The sequence below is a fragment of the Neopsephotus bourkii genome, unplaced genomic scaffold (genome assembly GCF_033783945.1).
Source record: "Neopsephotus bourkii isolate Nb327-2 ecotype Australia unplaced genomic scaffold, CSIRO-AGI_Nbou_v1 NB_1080, whole genome shotgun sequence".
In the NCBI taxonomy this organism is placed as follows: domain Eukaryota; kingdom Metazoa; phylum Chordata; class Aves; order Psittaciformes; family Psittacidae; genus Neopsephotus; species Neopsephotus bourkii.
In genome coordinates this window covers 3766990-3785460 of record NW_026901568.1, presented here as the reverse complement: position 1 = coordinate 3785460, position 18471 = coordinate 3766990, and the positions used below count along the sequence as shown (strand labels likewise).

Below are 18471 nucleotides of genomic sequence, written 5' to 3'. Positions count from 1 at the left end.
TGGGTATAAGGGTTGTGCAAGAAGTACATGTTTAGAAAGTTCTTGGGCAAACCGCACTGGAAGAAAATGCAGGAAAATTAAGGCTGAATATTAAGGAGTGGGGACACCAGATGTTCCAGGTTATCTGCTATGGAAGAAATGTGGCTGGAGGAGCGCTCTCATCCTAACAAATACAGAAAATTAACAGAACTTGTAGGATTCAACTTTCCATTCCTCTGAAGATTTCATATTAATGGGGAATGTGCCACAAGAACAAGATCTGGTACCAAGAAGCTGATTTAACACATAAGGGAGCATGTGTTTCAAGGCTTTTGCCTAAAGCCATTCTGAATTGGTCATCCAGCAGAAACGCTAGATGCATTCACTCAGCAGCATAAATGTTGCAGTGTAGGCAGAACAAGCTAATGCTGCCTGGGCAGAATGAAATAATCCCCTGCTTTTAAGCAGATGTAAGGTGGAAATGTCCTTGGCCTTTGTGGCTATGAACTGTTTCTAGAGAATTTTCTTCCCATTCCATTACCGCTTGCAAAGTTGACTGTTTTCCAAAGTTTTAACACAAACTTTGATTAAGGGAGAATATCACAAGCGTTTGTTCCATTGTTAAAATGACAATTCTAAACATTTATTAATAATGTATTAATTCTTCATATGTGTCAAATGAAAAGGTAGTGTGACAGTTTTCAAAGAAGAAACAACTGTAAGGTTGCAGTACAGGATGGGGAGTAAACAGGCGCAAATACTTGACAGAGAAGCAACTACAACAGAGAAAATTCTGTTCCAAAGCACTCCCTGCTGAGCAGTGCTGCTCGGGGGGTTGAAAACCCCACACACTGATCTCTTGATGGTATGAAAATACCTGGTAATTGCCTTTTCTCCTCTACACTGTTCTGATTAGTTTTCCCAGTTTTTCTCCCCTTCCTCCTTATACCATGCACAGGGGGGTGTGTGTGTGGGGGCTGTATGAGCATCAGAGAATACAAGATGTGATTTGTGTGACAGATTATTTACAAGACAAACCTATTAAACCATTCATCACATAACAGAGGCCATCAGCCATAGTTACAGCCAAAATGTTTTCAATGTTTCCAGCGTACAAAGTGCCCATCACTGCTTTTTTTTTGTTAAAAAAGAGAGAAAACCTGACCAGATGAGTAAGCGCACACTAATAATTTCTCTGCAGAGCACAGAAGTGGTCTCAGCACCACTGTAATCAGTAAAGTGCTTTCTGAAAACATGTCTGGTGTCTACACTTCACTACCTACCATACAGCATGAAAGGCTGAGATTGAGATGAAATCGGAATTGCCATCTCTTCTGTCAAATGGTAAAATTTAGTTAGTTCTACTTGATTAAGCTGTGCGACAGAACTAAAAGTTCTCCTAGCTACTAGGGAAAAAAAAGGCAGGATAGAATGAGAAAATCTGAACACATCCATTATGTGAAAAGATGTGAGAATAATTCTCTGTCAGCATCTCAGCTCACAGACACAGACTCCATGGCTAGGTTTCCAATAGGACTAATGGCATCAGATGGGAAAGAGTTATTTGAACAACTGAGATCTAATGAATCTCCTCCTCTTTGGGAAGATGGAATTTTACAAGTGCATTGAGAACATGGGCCCTGCAGAGGGACAGAAAGCTTATTTTTCTTTAACTCTTGCCTTTGTTCAGTCAAAGAGACAGTCCCCAGATGCTCGGGAAGGTTGTCCAACTCCACAGCAAGGAGCAGAGGAGTGCAGGGAATTGAGGTTCAAGACTAGAAATTATATTGGGAAGGTCCAGTTCCTGGGACACCAGGAACTTTGTTACAGGCCCTATGCAAGTGGGAAGTCATGTACTGTAGAAACATCAGCAGGTTTCCACCGTACATCTAAGCACTTTGCCATCTACAAAAGCTATCGGCTAATTTAACTCTTGCACAGATTACTGAGATAAATTACGAGGTGTGAAAATAAACATGTTACAGTTGTCAAAGGGGTGGTATGGACTATGGACAGAGATATCTCAGGATTTCCCTCTAACCTCTAGGGAACACAAGATTTAAATAATCAATTGAGAGATCACTTTCACCAGTTCTCTGTGTACATTCATTTCTCACAGCAATTGGAAATCTCTAACTCTATAAGGCTTTCCCACGAGGGCAAGAAGGCAAATGTCATGAGAACACTGTGTATATAGCTCTTTCTAAAGATGAACCAAGAGAAAATCGGGGAGGGGGCAGTAAAGGAAATCCTAAAAGACAAGTTCATTTATCTTCCCAAAGAAGGGAGGGGAAGTATTTACACACTTCTTTGTTCACATGCTCCTGGGTGTGCTACTAGGCTGTCAAGTGAAACACGTACACCTTTCTAGGATTCTGGGATTTTTAAACTCTAGACTCTCAATGAAACACTGGGGATGTTAGAAGGTATTTGAAGACTGTAGTTGCTACAATATTAACTAACCCTGCCCTGACTATCAAATAAATCTAGCAAAAGTGGCTGCTAAATCACTCAGTTCCCACAAACTTCAATTAAAAGAACTATTTGGCACAAGGAAACATTTTGGTTTTAAAACTTTGAGATAAAGTTAAAAGACAGTGACCTCCAAATACTTCCCAAGCATATCCCCTATGGAGTGCAACTTGTATCCAGGGCCCTGAGAAACACAAGTGAGTGCGTGCTTTGGTTTTGTGGGCTTTTTTGTTTGTTTAAATTAAGTTTATCTTAACAACTAAATGTATCTTGCCAAATTTGATTAACAATATTGGAAAAAAAAGCAAACAAGTAAAGCTACTCTGTTTGCCCCTACAAAGCTCCTCTTGAAAGGAAAGCATTTCACCAACAGCTTTACTGTTTTATGTTTTGAAATGGTCCATGATTTCTAAATATATCTAAATGTCGTAAGAGGGCTTAAAAATACAACAGAATGAAACACTTCGAACAAAACAAAGGTTAGGGTGGTGTTGTTTTTTTTCTGTTTGTTTGTTTGTTTTTTTCTGTTGCTGCTTTGGTTTTTCCCCCTTTTTCTCCCCATTTTGGCTAGCAATGCCTTCCCCAAATCGATGACCCCTATAGCTCTACTGGAGAAAGACAGCAAATGGTATTGATCTAGTAGGGCTTTAAAAATGTAAAGCAATAGAGACTTATTTTATGGCATCCAAATTATAGAGCTCATACTAAGACACGATGAGATACCTTAACTAGTCTCATCAAAAAGGGCATGAAAACTTTTTGATGCTCCCCCCATTTCCAACTTGTGTGATTCAGATACTGGGGACTGCCCAGTTAACATTGTGGTATGGGACAGCAGCTGTGATGGGGATCCTCATGTGCTGCAACAAAACTAAATCCAAATTTTAGCTATGCACATACTTTTAGGACCTTTGTTGTCTCTTGTCCACTTCAATATTTACAGCCACTCATCATGCTGTTACATGGCCCCTGAATGACATGTTCCCACAGCAATGTTTACTCTTACATTGTTTTTTCCATATAGCTTCACAGGCAGAATTGTCCACACACAACCACCATTAGGCTTTTGACTAAAAAAGCAGAGGAAATAATGAGGGAAAACCATTTATGTACAGGGTAATTATGTTAACAGCCCAGGTAGGTTTTTACTAGTTCTTATGCTGATTTAGTGCATGTAAGTGAACAAATGGGATAGGCAATCAAAAAAGGAAAAGAACTGAAAACTCTTAATAGACAGGGCACCATAAATACAGCAGGACTGTCTTCAGGGGCTCAGGCATCTACTGCTCCAAGAGCAGAAAATACAACCGAAGCAAATGTTTGATTTGCATTTATTCTCGTTTTCAGTCCAGCAACTTCCCAAGCTCCAGATGAACATTTATTTTCCAAATTTCCAGGACTCAGCATGCATTTCATCATAGGAGGCAATCACATCATTATGCTGCTTAACAAAATGTAACACCAGAGCGCACTGACCTGACAAAATAGCGACTCCCTGCTGAAACCATGCTGCAAGAAATACACATTTCATTTTCATCTCAGGGGACCAGGGAGGGCGCCTAGATTCACATGCTGAATTTCCAACTCATGTTAAACTAAAAATTGGGATAATACATGGCAATGCCCAAACTGTTCTGTGCAAGCTGTACAAGGCCCATTTTACGAAGCTAAAAATACTTGTTAATCATTTGCTTTCATTTTCAGGATGAATTTCTTGTAACATTTGAACAGTAGGAAGCCCTTTATTTGGCATCATTAAAAACAAGATAAAAAAAAGCAACCCTCAACAGCTAATGTATGTAGGGCAACATAATTTCACTTTTAGCTGCCAGCTCTTTAAATATGGATGTTTCCAAGTAGTAAAGCATTAGAGTGAACTACAGTTGAAAGGATAACGGTCTGGATGAGGATGGATAGTTTTTTAGTAAAATCCACAATTATTAAGACCAACACAACCAATGACACAACACTGGACAGGAAATAATTCCCTTCTAATTTGCTATTTTTCTTTTCTCAAACCTATTCAGTTAAGGGGGTCTCTAAGAGTTGCCACTTGAGTCACCTGAAAATGGAGGAGACGCTGGCACTGAGTCCTCCTCAGACACCTGGGAAGCCTTATCTATCAAGCAAAACTTCTTGACCCTCTGTTTCTGACACCAGGCCCTAAGCTCTGTGCTCAGGAACTGGCCAGGATGTTTGTTTTTTTTCCCCAGCCTTCTACAAGTCTAGTGAATATTCTCATCATCAAAGCAACAGCTATTCTCAGATCAAACAGCTTTTCTTTTTTTAAATTATTATTTTTTAAAGATTTCATTTTCAATGCACATCAGAAACTAAAAATCACAATAACAATGATGATGATGATAATAATAATAGTAATAATAATTTACATGCACACCACCACCCCCGCCTCGACAGTCCTGTGCTTCAGCATTGGTCATTAATGTGGCCAGGCACTTTTTGCAAGGATCGTGAAGTTAGGTTTCTTGTCCTAATGAAATTCCAAAATAAGTAATTGCATTTTCTCTATCTTAACATCCCTCATAATTTCAATGAGATGTATTATTTTTCACTTTTAACCTGAATGTTTTTTTACTGTTGCACTACAACATTAAATACTTGCAATGTAATATCCCAGCCATGGCATACTGGGGTATTGGAAGGAACTGATCTCTACAGCTTTGCTTTGCAAACACTGCCTTCGGCCCTGGGAATAGCAGCTGCCCATGAACACAGCGGTTTCCTGACGTGCAGCTACTTCCCAGTGATATCTGATATTCTCTTACGAACCTCCATCTGCCCAGAGCTGGAACAGGAGATAGCTGTGGTAATTGTGCAGTGACTGCTAGAGACCAAATAGCTTCGATTACACTGGGAGACATGCAGTTTGCTAACGGAAACACGATGCACACGACTGAAAAGCATTAACTTTGCAGTTGCTTTTGAAACTTGCCCCTATTTCTAACCATAGGAGAAAGGAAAAGTAAAAGAAAATGCTGCTACAATGAAGATTAATTCCTGCAGAACACGGGTCTCAGTCTGAATTAACTGGACTATTTTGCCGTTCCATTAAACACTTTCAATCCAAACCAGAAAACAACCAGCACAACTCCAGCCCAGCTTAATTACAAAATTGCACTAGTACCAATTTAAACTAATTGTGGATCTGGCTACAATTAAAATAATTTTCCAGCTGGAATAGAGCAGGTCATAGATAGTGGTCACACAGGAAAGTCATCCCTCATCTGAATGACTGAGGGAAATAATTATCCTTGACTTTTGTGCCTTTCTGGGAACAGAAACACAATTACTTCCTGGTCCCTGTAAGATGCTCTTTCATGCATACTGAACCCAAACAGGAAACAACACCAGCACTTTTCTGGAATGCTTTTGCGATCATCAGTACATACACCAAAGCTTTCCCCTGAACAAATGTACCACAATTTCCTTCTTCCTGCTTACACGAACCACTACCAGCCACCACATCTCCAGACAAAGATTTGTTACAGCAGAACAGAAAACTCTCCACAACCACAGAGCAAAGCTTTGCTAAGGAGACTAAGACAAATGCGCACAAATCCACCTTGTCTCTGCATTGTCTGTGCAGTCCCTATGTCCCTCTTAGGACACAGTAGCCTACTTGAGTGGGGAGAAATGGGATGAAGCACTGCATGGCCCGCAATGCCCGCAGGAGTGGGCTGTGTGGATGGGGTTAACTCTAATTGGAAAAGGGCACAAAAACTCCTGAGCTCTTCAGAGCAGTGCAGCTCAGTACCCAGCCACACAGCCCTCCCTGAGCTTGGCCCGTTGATACTATCCACCTTTGTGCAGCACAATCAGTTTGGGATAGGATGAGGGCACACACCGCTCTTCAGTCTCACATTCAAGGCATTCAGATTTAAGAATCACAAAGCATTTCTGTTCCAAACCTCCTCACCTTTCTTCACTATGGAAATTAAGCTAAAAATGATGCTTCACCCACAGCACTGCAGACTGCAAATGAGTTTGTGGCTGACCCACAAGCAGTCTTCAGTGGTTTTTAATACCTAGCTTTGGCAGCTGCCTCATCGGATATGGCAGTGAGATCCACCTGCAGGGGTTGAGGGACAAGCTCCATCTACCCAGACCAAAAGGCATGTAATTTTAGGGAATATTTAACTCTATATGAGCCACTCTCATATAAGTTAGATACTGTGGTAATGACTAGTTCTGTGGACTTGATATCACAGATTCAAGAACAGCTTTCATGTAATGAACATCAGAAAGCTGAGACACTGAGTATCTCATCATAATCTCCAGACTAAAAGGTGAGAGGGGCCTCAGCTGAATAAATTTACCAGCTGGTCAGATGAAAGCAAAGAAGCTCCTCAAGCACTTGTCTCCTATTTGACCCATAAACACTCAACCCTATTGTCACCATCATTAAGTTCTAGACAGTTAAAACACTCCCTAACATACACAGCTACCCCACTGCCTCTCTTCATTATTTGTTATAACTAGCTATGGGTAAATTCTACTTTGAATCTATTCTTTCCCTACCGAATTTTGCCTTTGCCACTGAGACAACACTAATTTCCTTAGTGCCATTAATAATTTATTTTTTGCCTGTCTGCTACTACAGCTTTTCTGTTTCTCCACCGAAGTCAGAAATGTACCTCTTTCAGAGGCAGAGATGCCAGTAACTGTCAAGACAGTTATGTCCTTTTCTCCACAGTCTGTATTTCTGGACACTCAATGAGCTCTGAGTTACAGTTAGTACCTGTCTCTGTAATAATAATGGATTTAAATGTATCGCTGCTATAAGAACAGTAGGAAGAATAAATCATATGAGACCTGGACAATTGCTAATGGATCCCAAGTACCCAGGAGGCAAAAAAAGTGACAATGAGTGTCTGAAAAAAAACCCAAATAATAATGAAAATATAATGCATAAAAGTGTCTCCGTCAGCAATCCTCACCCTTTTTGCAGAAGACACACCCAGGTCACAGAAAAGCTTCTGAAAATTGCACAAGATCTTGGCCTTATCTTCTGTATATGCACACACTGCTTTATATTCTGTTTCAGTCAGTTCATCTCCTAAGTACATACCCATAATGCAGTAAAATTTGTCTATTTCTCTGTATTTACAACAACTGGAGATCTCCCAGTGCATTTAGTCAATACAAACCATTGTATGGGTTCAGCATGATCCATTCAGTCAGGCTGGCACTGCCATAGCCTTCTTTTTTTTTAAGGTTTGCCCTCTTAAACTTCCCAGAACATATCCTGAGAATGAAAACCTTGCTTAAGGTCACTAAGTGCTGGAAACAAGAGAAGGAACCCACTTTACCTCCAGAATGCGGTGGTGGTCCACACAGCAGCACCATGCCCTGGCCCTGGCGGACAGAGACAGTGCTTCTTGTTCTGGTTTTGAAGTTCTCGAGATCTGCGAAGAGAGAAAGAACTCGATTAGAGGGAGTTTAATGTTTCTCCTCACGAGAAGTACAGAGGGTTAGTTAGAGTTCGCTGCATGACATAGAAACAAGGTGCACATCAGTTTGGGGGGTGGTTGGTGGGACCTGGGTGGAATGCAGGGCAGTGGGAGGGTGATGTGCACCAGAAGCAGCAACAGGATGAGTAAATGTCTCTACAGGCTGCACAGCTAGTAAGGGGAAAAAAGTGCTGATTTACCTAGGGCAGAAGACACACCTAGAGAAAACTCCAGCAACCTGTAACACTTGTAAGAGTTTTGTTTTATGAATCTATGAAGAATTACTGCCTTAAACAATTGTGTTATAACCCACTGTTTCCCTTTAGGAGACTTGTTACTGATGCCTTTGCAACCCATGTGTAGAAACACTTCCTTTCCCATAAGGAAGTCTCTTGTAACAGCTCTATGTTAGCCACACAGTGTTTTAATTAAAGCCCTCTTTACACCTTTCTCTTTTTCCTCTCCTTCAGAGGCCATGCACTCCAAAAATGTAAGTCCCTCTTTTCTCTCCTTGCACGCTGAATTCAAGGAACTTGCTATTAAGTGATGAGGTGACAGTGAACTGAGCAGTGGCACCAGGTATTGATCACCAGTGGCTGCTGCTCAGGAGCCCTAATACACTGAATCACTTTGGTAGCCTTTTATCTTTAACAGCCCCTTGTATTTCAATTTTCTTTACTTTTTTTTTTTGCTTTCAGTGTAGCTGAGCCATGGTTTAGTGATTACAAACCTGTTGTCAGTGCAATTGGGAACCAGGGAAAACACACAGATGATAAATATTTAACAGCAGGAAGAGTAGGGACACCATTATAAGGCTACAAGGATGAAAAGTCTTGAGTTTTATCCCCTCTTGAAAATGTTTTCTGGAAACACAGGCATGCATACTTAAAAAAAAAAAAGAAGTTAAAATTAGAAAATCAGAAGAAATCACTGTTTTATTTTAGAAACCTTTTTTCATGGACTCTTCCTGCTAAAACCAAATTCAGGACAAAATCCAAGCAAAAAGAGAATGACAGTGGAAGCTGTGATAACAATTTGTTACAGTGCTAGTAATCATTGTGAGATTTCCAGCACTGTTCTTCCATACACTTATGCTGTTACATCATTCCCAGGATCTTCTTATATTATTTCAGCTTTTTCATTTGCATTTTAGTGGGTAAATATTGTGGGGACTGAAACAACCTGTTGCACCACAGTGCATTACTTCTGAAGGCAAAACTAGTCCAAACCTGCCTCCCTCCCACCCATCTTCTGCCCAATCCATGGACAGACACTGATGTCCGACCATGTGAAGTGATGCTGTCTGCACTGGCTGCTAAGGCTGTTGCATTATCAAACCCTTTGGGCAAAATGGGTTCACACAGCTGGTTCAAAGCTACACTTGCGATTAAAAGCAGTCCAAATTTAACCTGGCTAGCAATTTAACAGCAGGTTGACTAATGTGAGCTGTTTGTTCAGACTCCGTGTAGGTACAAGGAAACGATAAAGCATGGAGCTTCCCAGCCTCTAAGTCATAGTCTGGGTTTGCAACTTTAAGCAGACTAATTTTCTCTGTCCTTCTGTGTGTTTGGCCTAGATAAAAACACAGAAGGAAAACAGAAGAAAACCCATTACCAGTGAAAACAGAGATATAATTTTTCTGTCCTAAGTTCCATAATAAAGGTGGAATGTACTTTTCAGGAGCCCCTATTACATTCCTCTGGCCACCTGTCAGTCCCATACGCTTAAATATCTTCTGAATGCTCACAGGCACAAGATTGGATTCCATCCTTACTGAGAACAGTTGCACAAGGAATAATAGTGCGAAACCAAAATGATGCTTGAAGGAATAAATATGGTATTAGGAAATGTTTTTTACATTATTTCCAATAAGCAAAAAAATAAAGTAAAAAAACAAGTCTCAATGACCAAAGCAGATACTTTCTAGACATGTATATATAAACATATATATGCACTACAAAGAAAATTGCAGAAGTATTCATACGTATAAAATAATATCCAATGGAAGATTCTTCATACATAGGTTTAGATGTTTATATCTTCATCCACTTCATCCTTTAGTTGACAGAACTAGTAAGTTATGCCATATGCATATACACACATAAAACGTTTTAGAGATTATAAAGAATTCACTTTTCAGGCCTGAATCCTAAAAAAGCCAGACACAGGTCTGCCATGGAACAGATCAAAGAAAAACTGCTTGAATTCAGAGCCTGTGTGTTTAAGCTTACTTACACAGTGCTCTGGGGAATTCTGTTAATTGCAGAGGAGAGAATGGGAAAGGGCTTTCATTATTAATAGTAAGAAACAGCCACCTGCTTGGTGAGCCAGCAACTCTTGATTACAATAGTATGGAGAGAAAGTGCATAACTCAATAGTTTAAATGCAAATCTAGTCCTCTGTTTAGTCTTGGTTATTTTTTTGAAGGAAGAAATAATGCCATTTGTTGACAAAATAGCTATATATTTATGACAACAAAAGAAAACAAGTGTCTGCTTGGGTGAACAAGTAGGAAATGATGAAGGAATGGTCAAAACCAATTGAAGACAGCAAACAAAGCAGAGCATTCATCACTGTCGCTTGAAGTGCAAACTATCAAGCTTTGGAAGTCAACTGTCAATTCTGAAAAGCCTCATGCATGTACTTAAAATCTGGTTCTAAGTAAAATAACGAGATTAAGATAATTATAAGAAAGGTGAATATCTCAAACTGATTGGGTTGATTATGCTCATGCATTCTAAAATCCACACTTTAGATTTATTTTTGCAATACCTAAATACGAACTTGAATTACCCGTATCATTAAGATTGTATTAGCAAGAAACTTCATTTAAACACCATCTTGCAATTTCCCAAGAAATTAGGAACAATATTAGTGTTGCTGAACAGTTACAAAGCATACAGATAGTAATGTGTGGGTTCAAGAGGTTCCCCTCTGCTTTCACATGCTGTGCAAAGTGGACAAAAACCTTTCCTAAAAAATTCGGCTCTAATGGGTGCAGAATATTGCACTGAAATTTCCTACCTCTGAATTCCCCATACATGGAGGTGAAACCACTAGCTGAACAGAAGTTATAACACACTTGCTGAAAACCACCCCACAGAATGCTTTAACACAGAAGCAGCACTCTAACATTTCTTTCCCCATGTTTATTATCTCCTTCCCAGGGAAACACAGCTTTCAAGTGCCTCTCTACCTTCCCCAGAGAGTATGCAAGAAATTATTTGTTTGACATTAAAAAAATCAAAGGGACAGCAAAAGAAGAAGAAAAAAATAACATTCAACACTGCAGAATGACTAAAATACAGCAGAAATGGTTTGGCTGTATGTTTCCCCTGATGAAAACATTAAGATTCACACTGCTTTGCCTCCAGGCCTAAAGACCCTCGGTTACATATGAATCATAGAATCACATAATAGTTTGGGCTGGAAAGGACCTTAAGATCATCTAGTTTTAACCCCCCTGCCATGGGCAGGGACACCTCCCACTAAAACAGGTTACCCAAGGCTCTGTCCAACCTGGCCTTGAACACCGCCAGGGATGGAGCATTCACAACTTCTCTGGGCAACCCATTCCAGTGCCTCACCACCCTAACAGGAAAGAACTTCCTCCTTATATCCAATCTAAACTTCCCCTGTTTAAGTTTTAACCTGTTACTTCTTGTCCTATCACTACAGTCCCTAATGAAGAGTCCATCCCCAGCATCCCTATAGGCCCCCTTCAGATACTGGAATGCTGCTATGAGGTCTCCACGCAGCCTTCTCTTCTCCAGGCTGAACAGCCCCAACTTTCTCAGCCTATCTTCATATGGGAGGTGCTCCAGTCCCCTGATCATTCTCATGGCCTCCTCTGGACTTGTTCCAACAGTTCCATGTCCTTTTTATGTTGAGGACACCAGAACTGCACACAATACTCCAAGTGAGGTCTCATGACAGCAGAGTAGAGGGGCAGGATCACCTCCTTTGACCTGCTGGTCATGGTCCTTTTGATGCAGCCCAGGATACAGTTGGCTTTCTGGGCTGCGAGCACACACTGAAGCCGGCTCATGTTCATTTTCTCATCGTCCAGCACCCCCAAGTCCTTCTCTGCAGGGCTGCTCTGAATCTCTTCTCTGCCCAGCCTGTAGCTGTGCCTGGGATTGCTCCAACCCAGGTGTAGGACCTTGCACGTGTCATAGTATATATGAGAATTTTTGTTCTTATTTTCCAATAAGAAAAAAACCCAACAAACCCACAGGAATGCCAAATAGCTTATTAAACCAGGAAGCTCAATTATTTCGTGGCATACTTACTGTTTTGGAAGAATGTGTGAAGCTGGACTATTATATCTCCCCGTTTCCCTTGATACTAGATCTCTTTCCACTGGAAATTGCACCTGAGCAGAACTAGATGACCTTAAAAATGGGAGATGTGCAGGTATCCAGCTGCTGGACCCGCCACTGTGGCCAAGCAGAGGACCACCTTGACACAGCATGGCTATTCAGCATGTGCTGCTACAGGGCTGGCCTCTACCCATATTTTGCTGACTGTGATGTATTTTACCTTTATTTATTTCCTACTCCTTCTTGTTACATTTCAGATTTGTGAGGGAGGAAGTGACAGCCTCGAACAGGTCACTACTTTCTCAAACAGGAGTAAGAAATCTCTGGTTTACATGCAGAAGCACTGTCACGAGGAGATGGTGCCATCCCTTGAAGTGTTTGTTAATCCAGTGGAGGATATAGCAAAACCAGTGGTATAAAGTTGAAGTCATGGAAATGGAGATGAGAAATTCAACTTACTACGAATAATGATGATCAGTTGCTGGAATAAACTACCACAGAGAGCAGTAGGTTCAGTATCCTTAATGGCTGGAGATCAAGACCACCTTTCTAGAACACGTACAAACGCTAACTAGGCTTTAATCACACTGAAGCAGCCAGGTTCAGTTGGGGATAAACGGTGGCAAACATGGCCAGTGATAGGGGGTACTGGACCTACCTAGCCTTCAGATGCATGAAATACTGGTAAGGAGGAAGGGGTCTGGAAGCCAGTGTGAATGCGTGGGGGCCTGATGCCTACTAACAGACCTGAAAGCCCCAGAGATTTGCTCCTTGGGACCTGGCAATACAGTATATATGAAATCTGAAAATAATCACATAATGATTAATAATTAAAGTGCCCCATGGTGTACTAAATACCTCATAACAGAAATAAAAGACCTGGTCATTATAATGAAATTCAATGAGCACTCATAAATAGAAGGCAGAGAACAAGACAGAGTGAAACAATGCCTGGAAGTGATAAATTCATCAAGTTTTAGCATGCAGGCATCTTTGTGACTTAATTAAAGTTTTTAGGTTGTGAATCACTTCAATTACAATGATCTGACATTACACAGATCAAAAAAGGAGCTTTGATTTCAATAAAAATATTTATACCTGAAATAAACCAAACATGACCAGAACTGAGGACTGCTTAAAGGAATAGAAACCACTTGTCAGAGCCAGGATCCCAGCCTGGCTTTTATTGGAAGTGTATCTGTTCAAAAGCTCAGGGATTTATGGCATTAGACAGTACATGACCATGAAAAGATAATGTTGATCAAAAAGGAAACAACACAGCATAGCACACACAAGAAGGATGTAAAATTAACCTTGCTAATTAAAGCATCATACATCTGCATGAGAAATACCAGGTCACCCTCACCAATAACTTGCAGATGAGGCTTTTATTTTAAATGTGTAATTTCAAGTAATAAAGATCAGATATTTGTAAGACTGTTGGGAAAATAATACACATGTACAGTAGTTTTTGTCCTATTCAACTTGGACATTCTCTGTTTAGAAAGGAATTGTAAAAATTGATTAACAGAAACCATTGAGGAAGAAAATACTAACACTTTCCCATTCCAGAGGTCCTGCCAAAGCCTATTGGGAGCATACAACACTAAATCAATGACTCCACTGAAAACAGAAACATATTGTACAAGCTCCAGTAACTCCAGCATCGCATGAGGACACAATTAGTAATGTTCTCAGGCCAAAGAGGTGTGTGACAGAAAGGTTTAACAAGAAAGCAGGCAGGTTATCACAATTAACAGTTATTTACCCCTTATCTAATGAATAAGGATGCCACTTAAACATCTTCACCTCCACAGTATCGATTCTAAATCAAAGTTATCAGATCCATATGAGTATAAAGCTACATGTATTTAACCTGTGAAAAATATATTCATTTGTACCACTGACACCACTGTACTAGCGACTGAATGACTTCGGAAAAGTCACTGAAGTTGTCTGTGACAAAGTTTGCACATCTCCAAGGAAGAGCACTTAAACCGTCTCTTGAAAGATGCTTAATTAGCTAATATTTGCACAAAACCTTGACATCTGGTGCTGAAATACACTAGAGTGCAATATGCTGTTAGCACATGCACACTAACACCCACTCTTTAATATGAACTTGAATGCCTTTTCTTGCATTAACAGATTTTCCTGTAGCCTCCATTAAATCTCTGCTTTAATATTTAGTGATAGAACTTGTGCAGGTACTGTTAAGTGATGCCAGTTTGATACAGATGCTTATTCCTCAAAAATACTCAAAAGCCCAGAAGGTGCCAGCAGCAGCTGCCAACCCTACTAGCTTTGCAGTTTGGGTAGGGTATTGCATTGAACAACCTTCTTCCAAAACCTCAAATGTGGCTTAATAAAAGCTTAAACTATCTGAAATTATCCAAAGCCCCTTAAGACTGGATAGTTTGTCTCAGTAAATGGCATATGGAAATTCTAATCAAAAACATATGGCTTTTCACAGTAACCATTATCCAACTTTGGCTAGAGTAATGAAACGTTTCCCCAAGTTTTACATACAAAAAAATCAGTCTTTATAGCAAAGAAGATTAAATTATAAGTAGAATAAAAGAGCTGTATCCTTTTATCCTTTACTAGAACCTACTTGGGTTTGTACTTTATTTATGAAACCTGGTAGTCCTTTTTCTAAGTGACCACTAAATAAGTTCTCGACATCAAAGTTTGTTCTTTTAAAGAAATATTTCACAGATTACATTGAAACATGAGCAAGCAAACAAGATTGTATCAGCTCACTTTGCTGCAAGTTCCCACTGGTGAGGGCAGTACAATATTTGACCTCTGCTTTTTGTATTTATACCCCTTATCTGTATTTAGCTTCACTGACCCTTCTGTTGACCCTTCACTGACCTCTACCCAAACGGAGTGGTTATGGTGCATGTACACGAGGCCCCCTTGGTTCCCACTGTTGGCTGCAACATGGAAATAACTCAGCTGCTGGTTTCCACCATGCCCTGGAAACCATACTGAAACCACGAGGCTTCCCTCAGGAGGCTGTATGTCTCAGGTCATCAGTGATTTGACAGAGAGATCCCTACTTTTAATGAAAGCTAAGCTCTGTTTTGCCTGCCTTTGTTTGCAGGAGGAGGGTTTCCATGGTTTGCCTTTATTTTTTTTAATGAGTGGCATATTTTTAAAAACCAAAATGCTTTCGTAATTACACTGGTTCCGAAATTAAGAGAGAACTCTCTATGCAAAAGGGCTATTTTAGAACTATTAAACAAAGCCAAAAATACTATAGAAAATTACATGAACACTAAATGATTCAAATTGTTGGTGACAGGTGTCTGCGTGTCTTTTGGAAAGCAAATTTATGTGACTATATCATGTAGAAGGAAGCACTGCTGTACATTGCCTTGAATGGCACACTGTCAAAAACTCATACAGCATTAGTAAACCCTTTGTCATTACATTTAAGGTTTTATTTTCCTAACGATTAGAAAAGCAGCGTCACTGCTGTTTTTACACATTAATCTTGTTTAACTGATATGAAACTATTTCTCCTTCTACTATATTCTATAAAGAACATACATACATCAATCACTTCTTTATGCATCACTGAATTTTCATTACCAAAAGAAAACAGGACTAATATTCAGGCTTAGAGGGAAAAAAAAAGTTAGTGGCTTTTATGCTCCTATATTTTACTTAAAGTCTATCTCTAGAGACTTTTGTAAAGCAAACCTGATAACACATCAATGATACTGCTCTACTGAGTTACAGTATCACAGTATCACAGTATGTTAGAGATTGGAAGGGACCTCAAAAGATCATCTAGTCCAATCCCCCTGCCGGAGCAGGAACACCTAGATAAGGTTACACAGGAACGTGTCCAGGCGGGTCTTGAATGTCTCCAGAGAAGGAGACTCCACAACCCCCCTGGGCAGCCTGTTCCAGTGTTCCGTCACCCTCACTGAGAAGAAGTTTCTTCTCAAGTTTAAGTGGAACCTCTTGTGTTCCAGTTTGTACCCATTTCCCCTTGTCCTATCATTGTTTGCCACTGAGAAGAGCTTGGCTCCATCCTCGTGACACTCCCCCTTTATATATTTATATACACTAATAAGGTCACCCCTCAGTCTCCTCTTCTCCAAACTATAGAGACCCAGCTCTCTCAGTCTTTCCTCATAAGGGAGATGCTCCACTCCCTTAATCATCTTAGTTGCCCTGCGCTGGACTCTCTCCAGCAGGTCCCTGTCCTTCTTAAACTGAGGGGCCCAGAACTGGACACAATATTCCAGATGAGGTCTCACCAGGGCCGAGTAGAGGGGAAGGAGAACCTCTCTCGACCTACTAACCACCCCCCTTCTAATACAACCCAGGATGCCATTTGCCTTCTTGGCCACAAGGGCACAGTGTCGGCTCATGGTCACCCTGTCGTCCACCAGGACCCCCAGGTCCCTCTCCCCTACACTGCTCTCTAACAGGTTGTTACCCAATCTATACTGGAACCTGGGGTTGTTCCTGCCCAGATGCAGGACTCTACACTTTCCCTTGTTATATTTCATCAAGTTATTCCCCGCCCAACTCTCCAGCCTGTCCAGGTCCCTCTGGATGGCAGCACAGCCTTCTGGCATGTCGGCCACCCTTCCCAGCTTAGTGTCATCAGCAAACTTGCTGATAGTACACTCAATTCCCTCATCTAAATCATTGATGAATATATTAAATAATACTGGGCCCAGTACCGACCCTTGAGGCACTCCACTAGATACAGGCCTCCAACTAGACTCCGCCCCATAGACTACAACTCTCTGGCTTCTCTCCTTCAGCCAGTTCACAGTCCACCTCACTACCCGATCATCCAGACCACACTTCCTCAGTTTAGCTGCGAGGATGCTGTGGGAGACTGTGTCAAACGCTTTGCTGAAGTCAAGGTAGACCACATCCACCGCTCTGCCATCATCCATCCACTGTGTTATTTCCTCATAAAAGGCTACGAGATTGGTCAAGCATGACTTCCCCTTGGTGAAGCCATGTTGACTGCTCCTCATAACCCTCTTATCCTTGATATGCCTTAAGATGGCACCAAGGATAAGGTGTTCCATCACTTTCCCAGGAATGGAGGTGAGGCTAACCGGTCTATAGTTACCCGGGTCCTCCTTCTTGCCCTTTTTGAAGACAGGAGTGACATTTGCTTTCCTCCAGTCCTCAGGCACCTCTCCCGTTTCCCAAGACTTGGTAAAGATGATGGAGAGTGGTCTAGCAATGACCTCCGCCAGTTCCCTCAGCACCCGCGGGTGCATCCCATCTGGACCCATGGATTTATGGATGTCCAGATTGCTCAACTGGTCTTTAACCCATTCCTCATCGACTAAGGCAGACCGCTCCGTTGACCTATCTTCATCTGAGGTCTCAGCGGTACAGGGCTCTTCAGGACTGCCTCCGGCAGAGTAGACAGAGACAAAGAAGGCATTCAGTAACTCTGCCATCTCTGTATCTTCTGTCACCAGGGCACCCGTCCCGTTCATCAGCGGGCCTACATTGCCTCTGGTGTTAGTTTTATCTGCCATGTATTTGAAAAAGCTCTTTCTGCTGTCCTTGACCCCTCTCGCCAGCTTTAATTCCAAGGAGGCCTTAGTCATCCTAGCAGCTTTCCTACATCCTCTAGCAGCAGCCTTATATTCTTCCCAAGTGGCCAGCCCTTCCTTCCATGACCTGTAAAGTCTTCCCTTCCACTTCAGCATACCCAGCAATTCCCTATTTAGCCACGCAGGTCTCCTAACCCTCTTCCTTGACTTCCTACGTGTCGGGATGCTCCGATCTTGAGCTCAGAAAAAGCAGTCCTTGAACGTCAACCAACTATCTTGGGCCCCTTTACCTTCAAGCAGCCTAGCCCACGGGATTTCCCCTAGCAATTGCTTGAAAAGGCCAAAGTTTGCCCTGCTAAAGTCCAGGGTTGCGATTCTACTTGCTATTCTACTGACCCTACCACACAAGATCCTGAATTCTACCAAGTTAGCAAGTAACTACCAAAGCATAATACCTGTATATTTGTATGTCTATCTGTATCTTCAAATGGATCATTATTCCTACAAAGTGACAGAGGATGTATATGCTTGGAAGGAAAACCAAGCAATTGTAACACAGGACCCCAAGAACACAACCACAAGGTAACTGCAGAAGTCTTGCTGATGCAGCCACAGGATGGAAACAGATGGCTAAAGGTAGAAATCTGCAGGTCCTCCTCATAAAAGGAACACAAC

The 18471-nt window shown here is 41.2% G+C and overlaps 1 protein-coding gene across 4 annotated transcripts in view; it reads right to left on the bottom strand.

The window, feature by feature from the left end:
• The window catches only part of LOC133217001 (contactin-4), a 341090-nt gene that overhangs the window by 97228 nt on the left and 225391 nt on the right, over positions 1 to 18471 (bottom strand). For all 4 annotated transcript variants that reach the window (XM_061362129.1, XM_061362133.1, XM_061362130.1 and 1 more), the window contains one exon: positions 7782 to 7877. In XM_061362129.1, coding sequence (XP_061218113.1) covers positions 7782 to 7877 — 96 coding nt within the window. The remainder of the gene's footprint in view (positions 1 to 7781; positions 7878 to 18471) is intronic.